At 32.4% G+C, this 16,785-nt stretch overlaps 3 protein-coding genes and 1 pseudogene across 14 annotated transcripts; 1 reads left to right on the plus strand and 3 right to left on the minus strand.

Annotated features, from left to right (window-relative positions):
• The first annotated feature begins 42 nt into the window (after positions 1-42).
• LOC111274884 (UDP-N-acetylglucosamine transferase subunit ALG14-like) lies at positions 43-6,815 on the plus strand. Of its 12 annotated transcripts, none has more exons than XM_089755295.1 (7): positions 43-193; positions 434-653; positions 746-885; positions 1,602-1,745; positions 1,858-1,917; positions 2,093-2,292; positions 2,821-3,203. In XM_089755295.1, the coding sequence occupies exons 2-6, from the start codon at positions 473-475 to the stop codon at positions 2,267-2,269; spliced, it is 702 nt and encodes a 233-aa protein (XP_089611421.1). In that variant the 5' UTR covers positions 43-193; positions 434-472; the 3' UTR covers positions 2,270-2,292; positions 2,821-3,203. The 12 variants fall into 12 exon arrangements, 10 of the variants coding, with proteins under 10 accessions (XP_089611421.1, XP_022715616.2, XP_022715617.2 ...); XM_089755296.1 differs by lacking the exon at positions 2,821-3,203 and adding an exon at positions 6,124-6,260 and having other exon boundaries at positions 119-193; XR_016334119.1 differs by lacking the exons at positions 43-193; positions 2,821-3,203 and adding exons at positions 3,811-4,701; positions 5,398-5,825 and having other exon boundaries at positions 208-653.
• LOC111274883 (purine permease 21 pseudogene) lies at positions 3,617-5,808 on the minus strand (annotated as a pseudogene).
• LOC111274216 (putative purine permease 22) lies at positions 5,929-8,507 on the minus strand. The gene is made up of 2 exons (XM_022858838.2): positions 7,756-8,507; positions 5,929-7,176 (listed from the first exon to the last, which is right to left on the minus strand). Exons 1-2 carry the CDS (start codon positions 7,790-7,792, stop codon positions 6,062-6,064), a joined length of 1,152 nt encoding a protein of 383 aa, XP_022714573.1. The 5' UTR covers positions 7,793-8,507; the 3' UTR covers positions 5,929-6,061.
• Positions 8,508-8,653: 146 nt separating this feature from the next.
• Positions 8,654-11,124, minus strand: LOC111274217 (purine permease 21-like). Its single transcript, XM_022858839.2, has 2 exons — positions 11,029-11,124; positions 8,654-10,503 (listed from the first exon to the last, which is right to left on the minus strand). Exons 1-2 carry the CDS (start codon positions 11,060-11,062, stop codon positions 9,362-9,364), a joined length of 1,176 nt encoding a protein of 391 aa, XP_022714574.2. The 5' UTR covers positions 11,063-11,124; the 3' UTR covers positions 8,654-9,361.
• Between the last annotated feature and the right edge of the window lie 5,661 nt (positions 11,125-16,785).

Here is a 16,785-nt window from a genome sequence, read left to right on the forward strand (position 1 = left end):
CCAATTGGTCCTCAAAGCCCAAAAATTAAGGCAAATTTTACGGGAAAAGTATTGCCACCTTTCGGCCCAAAAAACAATATGGGAATATATTGCAATGGCGGCGCTGAGGCTGTGGCGCTGGTAGAATAATGAGCAAAACGCAGCAGAAGTGAGGGAAACGACCGGAGTTTATATCGTTGTAACTCCATTTGCAGTACTTTTTTTCTCCTCTTCTCCCGTCAAAATCTTCTTTCTTAATTGCGGCGATAATATTTTCAATTTTTACATTCTTTTTGAAATGCCAATTACAGTGCAAATTTCCAATTCCTTGAGATACCTGGATTTCAAAACATCCAATTCAAATTTCCTCTCTCAATCCTTCTTAATTATCTGTTTCAACAATAAAATTTTAAATCAAATTTTTTACTCAGATATTTCTTCTTATTTGCCTCAGAATTCCTGCACACGTAATTTCGTTGAAAAAGCTCAAGAAATGGAGAAATGCAATGGCGTTTGCTTCACCAATTTATCTTCAAATCATCCAATCACTTGTTTCATGGCATTTACTACAATTATGTTATTTCGAGTTCTTTACGTGATTTACCGAACCGGCATGCCGCTAGGTAAAAGAGCTACGCCGCAGTCTTTCAGCACTCTCATTGTTTTAGGTTCAGGTGCGCCTCAAATTTTGTTTATCCATTTTCTTATGTGCCTTTGATTTTAAGATGTTTGACTATGATCGTTGGATTTTGGTTTCACGGTATAGGAGGACACACGGCGGAGATGATCAATCTCTTGTTAGTTTTGCAAAAGGACAGGTTTACGCCGAGGTTTTATATCGCCGCTGCCACTGATAATATGAGTCTTCAGAAAGCTCTCGTGTTGGAGAATTCCTTCGCTGCATCGGTAAATTTTGCAACTTTAATTTTTCATTCTGTTATCAGTTGCTATTAATATTTTTTATTGCCTTTTGCCCTTTCTTTCTATCGAATTGAATTTGTTGGATGTGATTTCTTTATTCGTAGGAAAACCTAATACTATTTATATATTATTATTTAATGAAAATCCGTTGAATTATTTATCAATGATTTTGATATTCTTGTTGGTACTTAGTACGTCTCATTGTATGTGAATGTTGTTAATTTTCGAAGTATTTGATTAAATTAAAAGCAACTATTTTTTGGAATGTGTGTTTGTATCACAATTGAATTTGCATGATAAGCAATGTTCTAAATCTTTCACAATTGAGAGCCTAATTGCAGACCCTCATGTGTGATGTATCGAACAATTTAGACTAACTCTACATTGTCGGGAAAGCTAGATCCAATAATATATTACTGGCATTAGTATTTTGCTGATGCATTATTGTAAGTTTCTTGGCTGTCAAGTCTTTGTTTTTGTGGATTTTCTTGCCTGATATCCTACATTAGTATTAGTTCTTTTTTGCTATCTTTCTATTACTCTTAGTTTGTAAAATATAAAGTTGTAATTGATTTAGCATTGGACAGAGGACGTGGCTTCTGTAGGTTTGCTTCTTATTTAGAAGTCAAACTGCTTTTCATAATCATTTCCCTGTTTTGCTGGTCATATAAGAGGTTTCCTTAACTTTGTTTCAACTGCAGAGTGGGTTCAAGGGAATCTCTGCAGAGTTCATGCAGATTTATAGAAGCAGGGAAGTTGGTCAATCATATGTAACCTCTGTTTGGACAACTTTAGTTGCCATTGCTCATGCATTTTGGCTGATGATTAAAATCAGACCGCAAGTGGTATTTTTCTGTTTCTGTTCTGTTTAACTTTTTTTCCATAGAATTTTGTTGCTTTTACTTAAAAAATGTGCTTGAATCAAATTTCTTGGTATAAACTTTACTTTAATTGCAGGTTCTTTGCAATGGCCCTGGTACTTGTATTCCTCTATGTGTAATTGCATTCTTTTTCAAGGTTTGCATGTTTCCCCCCATGCCATTCTATTTTGCATTGCCTTTCTTTCTTTAATAAAACTGATGGGATCTTTCCAACCGAAGAAAAAATGAAGAGGATAAAGTTACATGCATAAATATCTCTACATATAAGAAAATTGGAGTTAGCCATTTTTTCTTGTAAATTTTGGTTACAGGTAGCTGGAATTAGATGGTCATCCATCTTTTATGTTGAGAGCATTGCAAGAGTAAAAAGGCTCTCTTTAAGTGGTTTGTTGCTTTACAAGTTACGGATTGCTGATCAGTTCTTTGTGCAATGGCCACAACTGCAGAGAAAATACCCTCGAGCTCATTATGTTGGTTGCCTGATGTAGTTAATTAAGTCTGCTTCTAATGGGTACTCTCACTTAACCTCTATTTTTTTTTTTAATATTGTATCCTACACTGTAAAGTTTCATTTTCTCTTTCTCTTTGTTAGGATTTTAGTATTTCCGTGTTCGGTTGGGTTGATTACTGGAACATGATTTAATGTGGACCATGATAGTTTACAAAGAAAGAAAATGATAGAACGTGATATTGATTATCTAAAATTTTTTATACTAACATTACAGTTGCACTTGTTAATCAATAAACTGCTAGCATATCATTTCATGGTCTGAATGTTAGATGATTAAATTTGTTGGAAAGAGCTGATTAGGAATAAGTTTCTAATTCAACTTTTGTTCCTGTGATTTTTAAAATTTATTTCTTAATATGATCAAATTCCTATGTAGCTTGGATTCAAAATTCCAACTCTTTCTCCTCTAACTTTGCGTCATTTTAAGGATGCGAGCAGCCTGAGTTGGGTTAAATGCTTATTATTGTGCTTATCTGGGACAAACATGTATTATGCAAACTTAGCATGATCTTATCTTTTTTTTTTTAGCTTGGCTGGAACACTGAGGGTTCCTTATTTTATAAGGGGAATAATCAATATATGTCACAAACTAGCAAGGAATTATAGCATATAAGGGAAGCTTGAGCAGCTTCAGTCAAGTTCATTTCCGAGCACTCCCTCTTCAGTTTGAGATATAGTGCCTATAGACTATAGTCAGGACATATTCTCCGGTTTCAAGGATTTTGAATAAGCCTGATTAACGGCCTCGACTTGATTTGTGAACTATGAACTTCAATGAACCCCATGATATGTTGATCTTTAGTGAGTTTAGCTTGAGTTCACGAACATTGTTGTTTGTTTGATGAACGTAAACATGTTTCTTTTCCTTATTTCACACATCAATAGTTTGATTCTTAGATTCATTTGTCTAATCTTCCCTGTCACTTTGGAATCTCTCATTGTTTTATGGTGTCTTTTTTTCCTTTTGTATTGACTTGCTCATGCTTTTAGTTTTATGTACACCCCGTTACTAAATGGGGCTAGTTAGAGAAAATTAGATATTTATTTTCTTCTCCTATACCAACTAGCATGGTCTAGCTTGGTGCTTTAGTTAAGCCTAAATATCACTGTACTTCAACCCTAGCCATTTTGGATGAAATTATAATGGAAGTGAAGAAATACATGCGAAGTACCAAATTGTGTGTGGTTTGCTAGTGCTGTTTTGGAGTTTCGAATCTATGACTTTGCATGGGGAAGGATTAAGAAAGATTCCTTTTGAGGTTGTATTTCTTGTTTTGCAGAAAATGACAATCTCATATAGAACCATGTGCGCCCAACTTATCCATTAACTAACCTCTTCAAGTAATGGACTCTTTGAAACTTCACTGCTACTTTTATATTCACTCTTGGAGCTTTTATTATCAAGATAGCACTGATAGACATATGAAACAAAGCCCCATATAGCCAATACCATGGCAATTGCCTTTATTGCATCCATTTTGTCATGGAAAAAGATCTCAGCTAGAATTGGAATAACAGGCAAACCCAAGACACTTATGGCATTGGAGAAGAGAGAGGACACTTTGAAAATCAATCCTATTGCCCCAACAACAAAAAACTGTGAAGCTATAGCTGTCTCAATCAGGGTCATTACATAGGAAAATTTACCCAGTTCAAACTCCTCCATTTCTATTGACGAACCTTTCCATTCCCCACTGGTGAAAAGTCCCATTATGGCAGTAGAGGTGGCAACCAGTGACTGATATATCACCATTTCAAAGACCTTTGCATGTGCTTCTCCTTTTAGAAGCTTATTGAAGGAGAGTTGTGCTAGAGAAAGCATCAAGCCATACCCTGCAGATGCACCAATTGTGCATAGGAATCCAATTGCATATTTTCCTTTAGAGGCTTCACTGTGGCTAGATGGGTCAGTTTGAAATATCAGGAGGGTGGAGGAGATGGTTGGTAGAACTAGTGAATTGATTATAAAAGGAGTGAACTTTTGTGAATGAAGGAAGAACGAGAAGAGAGCATTGAAGGCCAACTGGGATGCACAAATGAGAGAAAAAGTTGATACTGGAAGGTGTAAGAGTCCTATAGAATACATCAAGCTATACGCTGCTAGGCATATACCAAAAGAGAAATAGACTAAAGCTAGTAACAAGGCAGATGGCTGCTTTGTTTGCCCATTTGTGGTGCAACTTTTAGTTGGTGAGAGGCAGTAACAAGGAATGAGGATTGGGAAGCCTGCAAGTTGCGCAAGCATAGCTACCCATATGCTATTCCCACCTTTCTTGTAGTATAGGCGTGCCAAGAGTGTGGATGCTGACCGGCCAAAGATTACAAAGAATGCATACATGATGATACAGATCCACCACTTATAGTTTCTGGGTTCAGGGCTTGTCAGTTTCTTGCTATTCAGATACTGAGGTGAGTTTTCTTCCCTGATTTCTTTGACTGTTGGCAACTATAGCATAATTGTTAATCCAAGGAATCTTAACTGATATGTCAAATGAGGTTTTTTTTTTTTTTTTTTTTTTTTTTTTTTTTTTTTTTTTTTTTTTTAATTTGGAATCTTCTACAAACTCGATGTGCTGTATTACACTTCAAAGAATAAGAATCTCTGCCAGTGAGTTTCCCTCCTAGCTTAAAAGTGGAGGAGCCTTGGTTTTATATTCATGATTGTGAAGTGGAAACTGAGGAGGTATAAAAAACAGTTAAACTATAAAGAGTAATTAAATTTGGGATAGTGCAAATTTTTTAGGTTTTAATTTGGTTGTTTAATCTTTGATTGGAAAACAAACGGCCAAGAAAAAATTTTGATGATCTGCAAATTAAACATTTAACTTTGATGGATAATAATAAGAAAATGGTTTTATTTCTGTGTGACCATGTACAAATTATCTACGATGAATTATAAGGGCAGGAGATTATGGCTTTGATTTTGGGACCTAAAACCATATGGCTAGAGATGATACCAGAGACTTGGCTTACTTGCTACAGTTTAACAAAGAATATGAATAAAAAAATGTCTTACTAAAAAATAGTACAGAAAAGAGAAAAAAAATGATAAAACCATAAAATGAATTTTGTAGTTTGCTTCCCTGATCTTCATGTGTGTTGTAGCAAGCTGACTTACCAATGATGTGGAGTAGCAGTTCTTAAGGTTTCCCCATATCAAAGTTGAGGAAGTTTCAAAAGCAGCCAGCCAGGCAGGGAGGAAGGAGAGAGGGAGGAGAGTTTATAACGAAAAAAGAATGTAAATATATATACCAGCTAATTGTGGATGGCAATCCAAGTTCTCTTCATTGCCCTGAAAGAAAAGAATCCTTCCATCCATATGAAGCACGATTGTTTGTAACGACACAAATTGGACGTGGCTGATGATGATGATGATGATGGGTATATGTCCATAGGATTTGTGCAGACATGAATCATGTGCATGTTTGAATTTGATGGGTCCGCGGTGACTGATAGAGACGTGAAAATTTTACCGGAATTGCAGGCAATTTTGAAGAATATGGTTAATCCAGGCATGGCTTTATCAAGATCAATTAGTTTGCAATCAATAATTACTACGTTATTTGCAATATTTACAGCTTCATGACAACAGGAAAATCATATGCATTATCAAAGGCATCAGTCAAGATCATGCAATTAGTGGATTGATTTGACCATTTTATTTTATTCGGTACATCTTGATATCTTACACGCTGCTAAGAAATAGCAGTAAACTAGTATCATTGTTTTCTTTGCTACATATCTTTGATACGCCATGAAGCTCATGTCTTCAACCAGAGGAAGCTCTTAAAGCTTGATTATTGACATTTATGTCTTTTTGTTCACTTTCAGACTCATGGCTATCTAGATAATGCTGGTAGGCATACGAAAGAAAGCCCCAGAGAGCCAAAAACATGGCAACAACCTTTATACAATCCATTTTGTCACGCAAAAAGATAACAGCAAGAATAGGAACCACGGGCAACGCGAAAACAGTTACGGAGTTGGCGAATAAAGAAGACACCTCAAAAAGCAGTGCTGTGCTTCCAATAGCAAAACCTTGCCAGAATATACATATCCATACTAAAACCATGATATACGATATCTTTCCTAGTTCAAATTCTTCCATTTCTCCCTTTAGACCTTTCCATTCTCCACTAACAAGAAGTCCCACCAGGATTGCACTTGCTGCTACCATGGACTGATAGACTATCATATCCATGACTGCTGAAAAAGTATCCCTTTTTATGACCTTCCGAAAGCAGAACTGTGCCAAAGAGAGTTCAAATCCATTCACTGCAGATGCAAGAATGGTGCATATGAATCCGATTACATGCTTTCGTCTTGAGACTCCCTTGGGAGTTGAAGAGTCTTCATGAGACACAAGGAGGATGGAAGAGATGGTGAGAAGGATCAGAGAATTGACTATGAAAGGAGTGAACTTTTGTGAATTGAGAAAATAGGAGAAGAAAGCATTGAAAGCTAACTGGGATACAGAAATGAGGGAATATGTAGACACTGGAAGGTATCGCAATCCAGTTGAGAACAGCAAGCAATATATTGCTACAAGCAGGCCAAGGCAGACATAAACTGATGCAAGAATCATGGTTGATGGTGGTCTTGTGTTAGTACTCGTTGCAGTTGAATTTTTTAGCGTTGAGAAGAAATAGTAAAGAATGATAATTGGGAAGCCTGCCAGTTGCATAAGTGTTGCCAACCATTGGCTCTTTCCACCTTTGTCAAAGTACAGTCTTCCCAACATTGTAGCAATTGACTGGCCAGAAACCACAAAGAGTGTATACAAACCTATACGTAGCCATCGCTTATAGTTTTGGGGTCTAGGCACTATCGATTGATTTGAAACCTCCATATGTTCCTCCGATTTCACATCTTCAGTCTCCTGAACTGGTAAAAATACACAAAGGATCGACTTAGGGAGCATTGATCAGTGCATGTGATGAACTTGATTTTAGCTAAACACTCGAATCTGTAATATGTTATTTGGTTTTCTCTTTTTGTGCATGAACACAAAACTAAAAGAGTAGGTGGGTGCTTTGTAAGTTCTCATATTTGTTATGCTTTTTAGCTTTTAGGCTATCAGATCTTTATTTTGGATATCAGAAGTTTCTATATTTTACTTTTTGTAACAGATCAGATGTCAGAGCACACAAAGCAGTAAGCGCTTGCAGATAAATGGTATGTATTCCAGAAAAGTTTCTGGAATTTTGAGTAATAAATGATGTCGTTTGCTATTGCAACTTGATCATGTTGTTAGGACATCTTTAGGTATATATTCACGGTAATAGTAACACCTAGAGATGGATTTCTCTGCTATATGTACTTACTGAGAGGGAATCAAAAGTTATAGTCAGTACTCACTTCCTGTAGCCTAGTTCAGGTGTAGAACTAAAGAAGCGAATAAGAAGTCATATCTCAGACAAAAAGGAAAAAAAGGAAGGAAGAAATGGCATAACGCTGGCTAACCTGGGATCGAGTGTTGCAGTAGCTCAGCTTCTCCCATGTCAAAGACGATGAATATTCTTCAAGATCAAGTTATGGGGAAAGAAGAGTGAAAGAGATGTTATATAGACTTGCACTCGAATGACAATGAGCCATGTAAATGCATGGCTTGCCTTTTCGAACGCAAATGGGGAATCATCCCAAAAGGACCTCACTCAATTTTTCAATGGACCCATCCTCCACTGAAGGTGCAGCACAGTTAGAAATCAGAATGGTCTCCACCGTGTTGTCTTTGCTCACCAAATGGGGTGTGTGGCGCAATTGGAGACCCAGTTACGCCGCATTGGGGCTCCGTTTGTATCAAAATGAAGCCTCACGATCTGCTATCCGTTGTTTAGCACCATCCTTTGTTGCACCCGCAGAGCCAAAAGAACAAAGCAGAAAACAGCACCGTATCTCTTTTCCCCTTTGTCTAGCCAATAAGCCCAAGGAATAGGTTCCCGATAAGATGGCCCTAGGTGAGATTCCCTTAAGATAATATACATGCATTATTATAATAATTATATGATGATTTCAGCCTCAGGAAAGAGGAGTTAAGCATTCTTTTAATTACAGGGGCGACGGCTCAACGTTTGGAGTTTAAAACTTATTATTTGGAAGTTTCAAATCCGAATCTTACAAGAAAATTTTTCTTTCGGCTGATATGAAAATTCAACCAAGTGCACTTGCTTCAGCTTCGGTCATTCACAACAATTCATCAATAATTTTCTGTGATAACGTAATCTTCTTTTGTCTACTTTGGTTATGTTTTTTTCTTAAAACATCAGGTTTCACCTATTTTATTCATCAAGTTTAGTGGCCAAATTTAATCAAAAATTCAAATTTAGTGACAAAATTCAATTAAATTAAAGTAAATGGACAAAATTCAATATTGAGATTATCAGCCCTTATTCCCTTCATTTTACTAATCCAGCAACGAGCTTTTTTTTTTTTATTATAAAGGCATACCTAACACAATAGAATAGTGCATATTTAGTGATTCAATTTGTTATGCGAAGAGAATCCGAACAAAAATTTCAATATATTTCTGGACTATTTACGTGTTGGATCGAGCATACGATTGGAGTATTATATATATACATGTGTGTGTGTTGTAAGATGTATGGCTTAGCATATAGCAAAACAAAACCTTGACCCAGCGGAAAACGAAATATAAAATAAAATAAAAATACAGGAAGGAGATATTAGGTGAAAGGAATTAAACTTTGCTTTTTCCATAATTTACACATTTGGAAAGTGGTAGGAATCCAGTAACAGGCGACCCCTGGCAGATACAGAAGAAGCATGATACTTCATACATATTGTTTTGCTGGAAGGCTATGGCAGATACAATATGCTGTAACCCCTCTCAGCAACGTGTTTCAAGCAAGCATTCAGGCTTTCTAACAGCTGGAAATTGTGAACCTAAGCTCCAATCTCCATCACAATTATTAACCAACAGATTATCCTAGAGGATTGATTAACTTGATAGGAATTTGTTTGCCCAGCTATAACCTTTAATTAACAGAGACTGCTAGAGAAAAAACATAGAGGTATTTGAGTGAGCAGTCTTACCATTCATTCATAGAAGCTAGGCTCTGTTATCTGAATGAATAACCTCTCCAAGGGTGCAACCTTCAGAAATTTCATTGGCTATTCTGTTTTCGATCTTCGGCTTTTGATGGTCAAGATAGTGCTGATAAACATAGGAAATGAAGCCCCAAATAGCTAGCACCAGGGACATTCCCTTTATTCCGTCCATTTTATCATGGAAAACGAAGACAGCAAGTACTGGTACAATAGGCAAACCAACTGTACCTATGGCAATGCTGTAGAGGGAAGACACCTCAAAAATTAATCCTACCGTACCAATAGCAAAAACCTGCCAACTTATAGCAGTCCAAACCACAGTCATGACGTAGGAAATTTTCCCCAGAGCATATCCCTCCATTTCCCTCTTCAATCCCTTCCAATCTCCGCTAGCAAATAATCCCACCGCTATAGTGCATGATGCAACCAGTGATTGAAATACTATAACATCAAGGATAACTTTAAATGTTTCCCCCTTTAGTAGCTTTCGGAAGGCGAGCTGCTGTGAAGCAAGCGCCAAGCCGTACACTGCAGCTCCACCAATGGTACATATGAACCCGCTTGCATACTGTCCTTTAGAGACTCCAGCAGGCTTTTCAGTATGATTATTTGCTACTAGGAGAACAGAGGAAATAGTGAGGAGAACTAGAGAATTGATGATGCATGGAGTGAACTTTTGTGAATTAAGGAAATAAGAGAATAAAGCATTAAAGGCCAACTGGGATGCTGAAATTAGAGTAACTGTAGATACAGGAAGGTACTGTAAGCCAACTGAAAAAAGAAAGGCGCTTCCAGCTACAAGTAGCCCGAGAGGTACATAGACCAATGTTAACAGTTTCAGGAAAGATGGTGGATTTGAGTCGATAATGTTGTTTGCAATGGAAGATTTGCGTAGAAGAATGAAGTAGCAAGGAATTAGAATTGGGAAACCACCAAGTTGGGCAAGTGTTGCAAGCCACTTGCTACTCCCACCTTTGTCGAAGTAAAGTCTTCCGAGAATTGTAGCTACAGACTGGCCACAGAGGAGAAAGATTGTGTAGAGAACTATCCGGAGCCACCATCTGTAGTTCTTAGATCGAGATCCTCTTATGTGGTTGATACCATTTGTTTGCTCGGTTGAATTTTCTTTATTAGCTTCTTGATCTGCTAAATGTAAAACGATTATTACTTCTTTATCAGAGTCACATTACAGTCAGGCCTGCAGCTTACACATAATTGTAGAAAACAGAAATTATATACGGTGGCAACTGAAAACATGAATGCTATATTCCATGGATAGAAACAAATTTGGAGTTGTTAGGAAGGAAGACATGTTTCAAGGTAGTTGAAGATTTGATCTTACATTTCAGTAGAAAAATTTGGTCAAGGAGAGCAATGAACAATATCAAATGTCTGCAATTACCCAACTCTCTCAGTTGCACATTTTTCTTGGGAGAAGAGAAGTGCAGAGAAACACGTTACAATTGACTTGCTTTTCATTTGGATAATCGAAAATTTTATTCCAATATCCAAAGAAAGCACAAACATCTGCTACAAAGTTTATAAAACTGGGATTAACCCAGAAACACCAGCCCTTAGATCATTTTTTAGTACAAGAGAAGAACTAATACAAGCTATCTGTCATGTTATTGACTTTTTGTAAGCATTCTAGAAAACCAGCCAACTTACCAGTGATTTCGAGTTCTAACTGAACTTCTGCCATTTCTAGCAAGCTAAGCTAAATGGGATTAATGCTGAAAATTCAAGCCAAGGATACAAAAGATCAGAGACGATTTTGCAGCCAAATTAGAATCAAGCATGTGAATTTAAATACTGGGCTAGTTCTCATATCTGATATCAGTGACATGACATTGACGGTAATTAATGTGCTATTAATCCTAGCTGCCTCCTATGTCCAATTGCTACTCTTTCTCTATGCAAACACTTTTTATTTTTCTTTGTAATAATAAAAAAAATACTACTATAATAACTTGAACCTATGCCATTTTTTAAAAGACTTATATGAAATTCTTTAGATAAGGTTTGTGAAATTTTTAATTAAAATAATTAAATTAAAATTAAAATTAATAAATTGAAAAGTTTGTTATATAAATCAAGTGTGTAAAATTTTTTTAAAAAATTAATAATTTTAATATATATTTTTAAATAGATATTTTTAATAAAAATGTTGACATAATTTTTATTATTAAATAAGTTCGATCAAATTTAAATTATAAATAATTTTTTTACATATTATTAATTTTTATATTAATTTTTATTAATTTTTCAATTTTAATTTTTAATTTAAATTTATTCATTTTTAATTAAAAATTTCATAAATTTCACTTGAAAAATTTCATATATATCTTTCCCTGTCATCTTTTCACTTGACAAAAGCATTTAATTATTTACCCGGAAAAAATGAACTTTTGAGTTTAAAGCAGCATGATCATAGTATAACTTTTTATAATTAAGAAATTGTCATTGATGATGGCTAAATGTGTTTTCATGACATGATAAAGGGTACAATAATAAACTGATTGAAATTAAAAAAAAAAAAAAAGGGATAGGTATTTTGGGAGCCGACTTGGGGCAACTTAAAATTGTAAAGGTATATAAATTAATTTTAATTTGTTGGCATTACTTTTTTTGTGCTATTATTTCTAGGCATCTATATTGGAATTAAAATTTCATAGTATTTTCTTTTAGGTGGAAGCCTAAAATTTAAAAAATAATAATAAAAAATTGTAAAGGTTGAAGATCGAATATATATTATTTATTGTAAATTACAACGTGACTAACTATTTTCATTTTAGTCCATTCAATTATGGTCTAAAATTTTAATCACATAATTTCACCAACTTTTACTCATTTTTGTCACTGATTAAATTGTTCCTCCTACCTTTTTCTTAACTAAACCATAACCTTTTTACAGTTCAAATTTAATCAGGTCCAACAAAAATGGTCAGGATGGATGGGTCATTTTTTATAATATTTTATTATTTTTTATTATATCATTATATATTATAGTTCCTAGTTGAAAAAAAGAAAAAAAGTTGATCGGCCTGCCCAAAAAAAAAAAACCAAAAAATAAATGTGAGGAATGAACCCTTTATATATAGTAATATGATTAGGCACATAGGAGTTAGTAAAACAATTTTTGAGAAAAAAAAATAAAATAAAGTGACATATATTTATCTTCTTAATTCTTGAATGATTGATCAAAAAGATTCCCTTATGAATAAAATAATGAGAAAGTAAAGTTTCCATTAATCAAATACGTACTGCATCATCCATCACTTTATGTAAAACCTACTCTCACTCTTACAAATAATCTAACAAAGGAAAATCATTGCTGTTTCAAGTTTTGTTTTATATTTTGTAAGTTTACGAGATGTCGTAGGCGAGGGAATTAGATAAGCATTTAAAAAAAAAGATATAAAAATTAATCCTCATAATCATATGATAATATTAATAAGAAAGGGTACTAGTTTGTCTGTTTAAACTAAGTATTTTATTATTGATGTAATAAATAAAGGAAAAATTAAAAAATAGAGTTGGAACATGAATGAGATGCAAGAATAACATTTGTAGAGTATTATATTTAGTTCAATTTTCATTATTATCTCAAACAGAGTATTTATTTTTTTAACATAAAATAAAATAAAATGAATTCAACATTTTGTTGGTTTAGATTATTAATTTTGATAATCAGTATTCAATTTCTGACAATTAAAATATTAATTATCAATTTATCGTCATCATTTTTATTTGCCTCTTTTTCTTCCTAATGTCTAATATATTGTATTAATGCCATCTATGAAGCTATTTTTTATACTGGGAATGAAAGAATTAGTACCCATTAACTTAGTTTTTTGTTGAAATATTTTCAAAATAAGTTAAAAGATATGAAAGAAAATCAATTAAATATGAAACTAGTGTAAAAATGATTTTATAAGTGTGCTTAAATCTTTTAAAAAATGTGTTCTTTAACTTATAAGGAGTTGATAATTGCATGAGTTTCAAAATATGTTAATGAAAAAAAAATTGGTTGAGTAAACAGTACAATTTGAAGAATTACAACTTTTGATAACATTCTCTATAATTTGATAAGTGAGAGATTATTCAACATACTTGATAACACAATTAGGATTTCAAGTTATATCTCACTCAGTCTTTAAAATAGATCAAGTCTCTTATCCATTATTTCATGCAAAAAATAATATATAAAAAAAATAATTTTACTATTCATTAGAAAGTGTTTAGCGAGTTGATTTCATTAATGCAAAGTAAAATTAAGTATGGGTTTCATTGTAATCTATGATTATATGATTCATTCCATTGCATATTATATATGGTGATGTCATAATAAACCTAAAATAAAATAACATTTACAACATGTCTTGAAATCATATTTTTTCATGTTATAATTTTTAATTTTAAATCCATCAAACTCATGAAAACAACGCTCTTTGAATATGAAAAAGCATGAAATAATTTTAAAATAATTAATGCAACTTCATGTTAATTGGAAAATTGCCACACATGAACAAGATAAATTGCATTGTCAATTACTTGGAAACAATTGACTTTGAAAGTTGGCGATGGTGTGAAGTGTGATATATTCAGCAATAATGGGAAATGTTGATTCATGTATACCGGCATAGAAAATTTGTTAGGTGAAATTGTAAGCCATTATATTTGCTGTTTGATTTTTTTTTTTTTAACAGGTGGAGAGGCTTGCCAACACCGTCTTAGCCTGGCAGCAAAAAAGAAGATTTGTGAAACATGTGGACTTGGCTTAAGTTCAAGCAATCCCACCCCCATCCCAGTATTAAAAAAAAAAAAAAAAAAAAAAACTCTAATCTTTGAAAACTAGTATAATTGCAAGTGGAACTCTTATGAATTTTAAATTATTTTTCGTGATAGATTTGATTGGAGGAAATGCATATATTTCAACTTAGAATCTGGGAGGCAGATCAGCAAAGCTTATTTTACTGGAAATAATTAAAAAAAAAAAGTCTTAGTTTATTATAGTTCTTTATAAATATTATAATTATACTTTGTAGAAATCAATTAATTTAATTAATTTTCCTCTATTTTCTTAATCAATCACATGATCCTATGGCATGGAAAATTTTCAACTGACTTGGCCCTCCAAATAAGTGGAAGGGTCCCTCCTTAAATGCCTATACCCCACAATATATCTAGCTTTGAATTTATTGAAATATGGTTCCGAAATTCTTTTAAAAATGAAAGAAAATTCTATTTCAATCGACATGCATGACTTTAACAAATTTGTTTTTATTGATCATGAAAACAAAATTAAATTTTAAATAGAACCCACAAAATCAATGTATAACAAGTCGGTATACGAAGAAAGTTGTGCCGAAAACAACAAAACATAATGAAGAAACTAGAGTTTTGATTCAACGAATTAAGTTATGTGAGAATTATTATGAAACTTTAATGTAGCTTAATTATAATTTTTAATTTTAAATTGAAATCAAATTTATTCAATTAAAATATTTAAAACAAAATCTATCTATCTATCTATATATTTATATATTATGAGTTAAGATTTTATATGATTAACTCACATTAAAGTTCCACCATAATTCTCACGAGACCGAATCTATCAAATGAAAATTCAATAAGACTTTATTTGGTGAACTTTTTGCTTTTTTTTTACAAAAAAAAATAAATAAATAAAGACAAAATTAAAGTTTGAACAATCAAAATCCTAGAAATATGTAACAAAAAGTAGCTAGCGTTCACGAAACGGCGCTTAAACAAATATAAGAAAGAAAGATAAAGATTTAGACTGCTGAGTATATACAACAATTCCCGAATCATCATTATCCCTTGCCCATTTTGTTAGCAAAGTTACCCAAGAAGCTGGCATAATCTCAACTGTTTTAGTAATGATCTTTCAAGAAAAAGAAAACTGTTTTAGTAACGATGATACGTATTGATAACTACATTACAACTCCCATTATAGAAAACTACGTAAATTGAATCAGTCAATCCCTTAATTAAAACTCTTAGATTCGCACCAATTAAATCCCGAGAAGAAGAAGTAAAAGAAAGAATTTTGAGAAAAATTCATTCGTTCATAAATTTTTTAAAATTTAAATTTTAGATTCATAATTTTTTAAAAATATGATAAATCCATTCTTTCTTTCAATTATATCTTTAAAATTCAAACAAATATATTACACTAACTAGATTTTTGCCCCCATGATGCTGGAGCTGATTTTTTTTTATCAAATTTTATTTTCAATATATTTATTATTTATGTAATAAATATATTTATTATTTGTTAAAATAATAAATATATTTTTATAGTAATTTTACGGGAGATTACTTTCAATATATTGTATAGATTTATAGTAATTTAATATGTAATTAAGTCTTATGTAATTTATCAAATATGTAATTTAATAGGGGTATTATATTAATTTTATCAAACACCACATGTCAAAGTTTCACAAAGTAATGGTAAGAGTATTTTAGTAATTTCAAATTTTGTTAATTTCATATTTTGTTAAAATTTAATATATAATTTAATAAGACATTATAATAATTTTGACTAATTATAATAAGAATAGCATTTTCATAATTATAGTAGAAGGAATATTATAGTAATTATGGACAATCATAATAAGAAGGTATTTTCATAATTATAGTAGGAAGGATGTTATAATAATTTTAACTAATTATGATATAAGGGTTATTGTTGTAATTATATAGGAGAGTGTCATAGTAATTTGATTAATTATGGAAGGATAAATATTATAGTAAAATTGAATATGTGCTACATACTAATAAATTAATTAGAGGGGTATTATAATAATTTTTAATGATATTACTTTTACTATATTATATAGATTTATTTTATTATAGTAATTTACTATGTAGTTAGATTTTACGTAATTTTCATGAAATATTTGCAAAGATATTTAGTAATTTAATATGTAATTAATTTTATATTAAAGTATAAATATGTAATTTAACAAGATATTGCAGTACATTTCAAATAAAATACCACTTGTCATTCTATAATTATGATTGGTGAGTCATTATAATAGTTTTAGTCAATTATAGTAAAAGAGGCATGTCGTAATGGTTTTGAGACCGTTAGATAAAATAAATTCAAAAATTAAAAAAAATAAGAGAAGTCGCTATTAATTTTTTTTAGAGTGTGATTGATCACCCAAAAGTTTATCTTTTTAATCAAACTATAAAAACATGTTTAAAATTTATCATAAAAATAAATTTCAGTCTACGAAAATCAAGTTAGGTCCGAGAGTCGGTTTTGTATGAGAAATTATTAACACCCCTGACGGCACTCATAAATTAGTACCAACTAATCATGTACTATTTTTGGTGTTGAATAAAATTGTTTTGATTTAAAATTTAATATTAATTCCCTTCATTTGAGAA

The sequence above is a fragment of the Durio zibethinus genome, chromosome 26 (assembly GCF_047325235.1).
Source record: "Durio zibethinus cultivar Kanyao isolate XHJ-2024 chromosome 26, ASM4732523v1, whole genome shotgun sequence".
Classification (NCBI taxonomy): Eukaryota; Viridiplantae; Streptophyta; class Magnoliopsida; order Malvales; family Malvaceae; genus Durio; species Durio zibethinus.

Coding starts and splice junctions, on each gene's coding strand:
- LOC111274216 (XM_022858838.2), bottom strand. CDS start 7,792: ATGGGAGAAGCTGAGCTACTGCAACACTCGATCCCAG. Junction 7,177..7,755: donor ACTGCAACACTCGATCCCAG/GTTAGCCAGCGT, acceptor TATTTTTACCAG/TTCAGGAGACTGAAGATGTG.
- LOC111274217 (XM_022858839.2), bottom strand. CDS start 11,062: ATGGCAGAAGTTCAGTTAGAACTCGAAATCACTG. Junction 10,504..11,028: donor GTTAGAACTCGAAATCACTG/GTAAGTTGGCTG, acceptor TACATTTAGCAG/ATCAAGAAGCTAATAAAGAA.
- LOC111274884 (XM_022859876.2), top strand. CDS start 278: ATGCCAATTACAGTGCAAATTTCCAATTCCTTGAGATACCTGGATTTC. Junction 1,746..1,857: donor TTAAAATCAGACCGCAAGTG/GTATTTTTCTGT, acceptor CTTTAATTGCAG/GTTCTTTGCAATGGCCCTGG. Junction 1,918..2,092: donor TAATTGCATTCTTTTTCAAG/GTTTGCATGTTT, acceptor TTTTGGTTACAG/GTAGCTGGAATTAGATGGTC.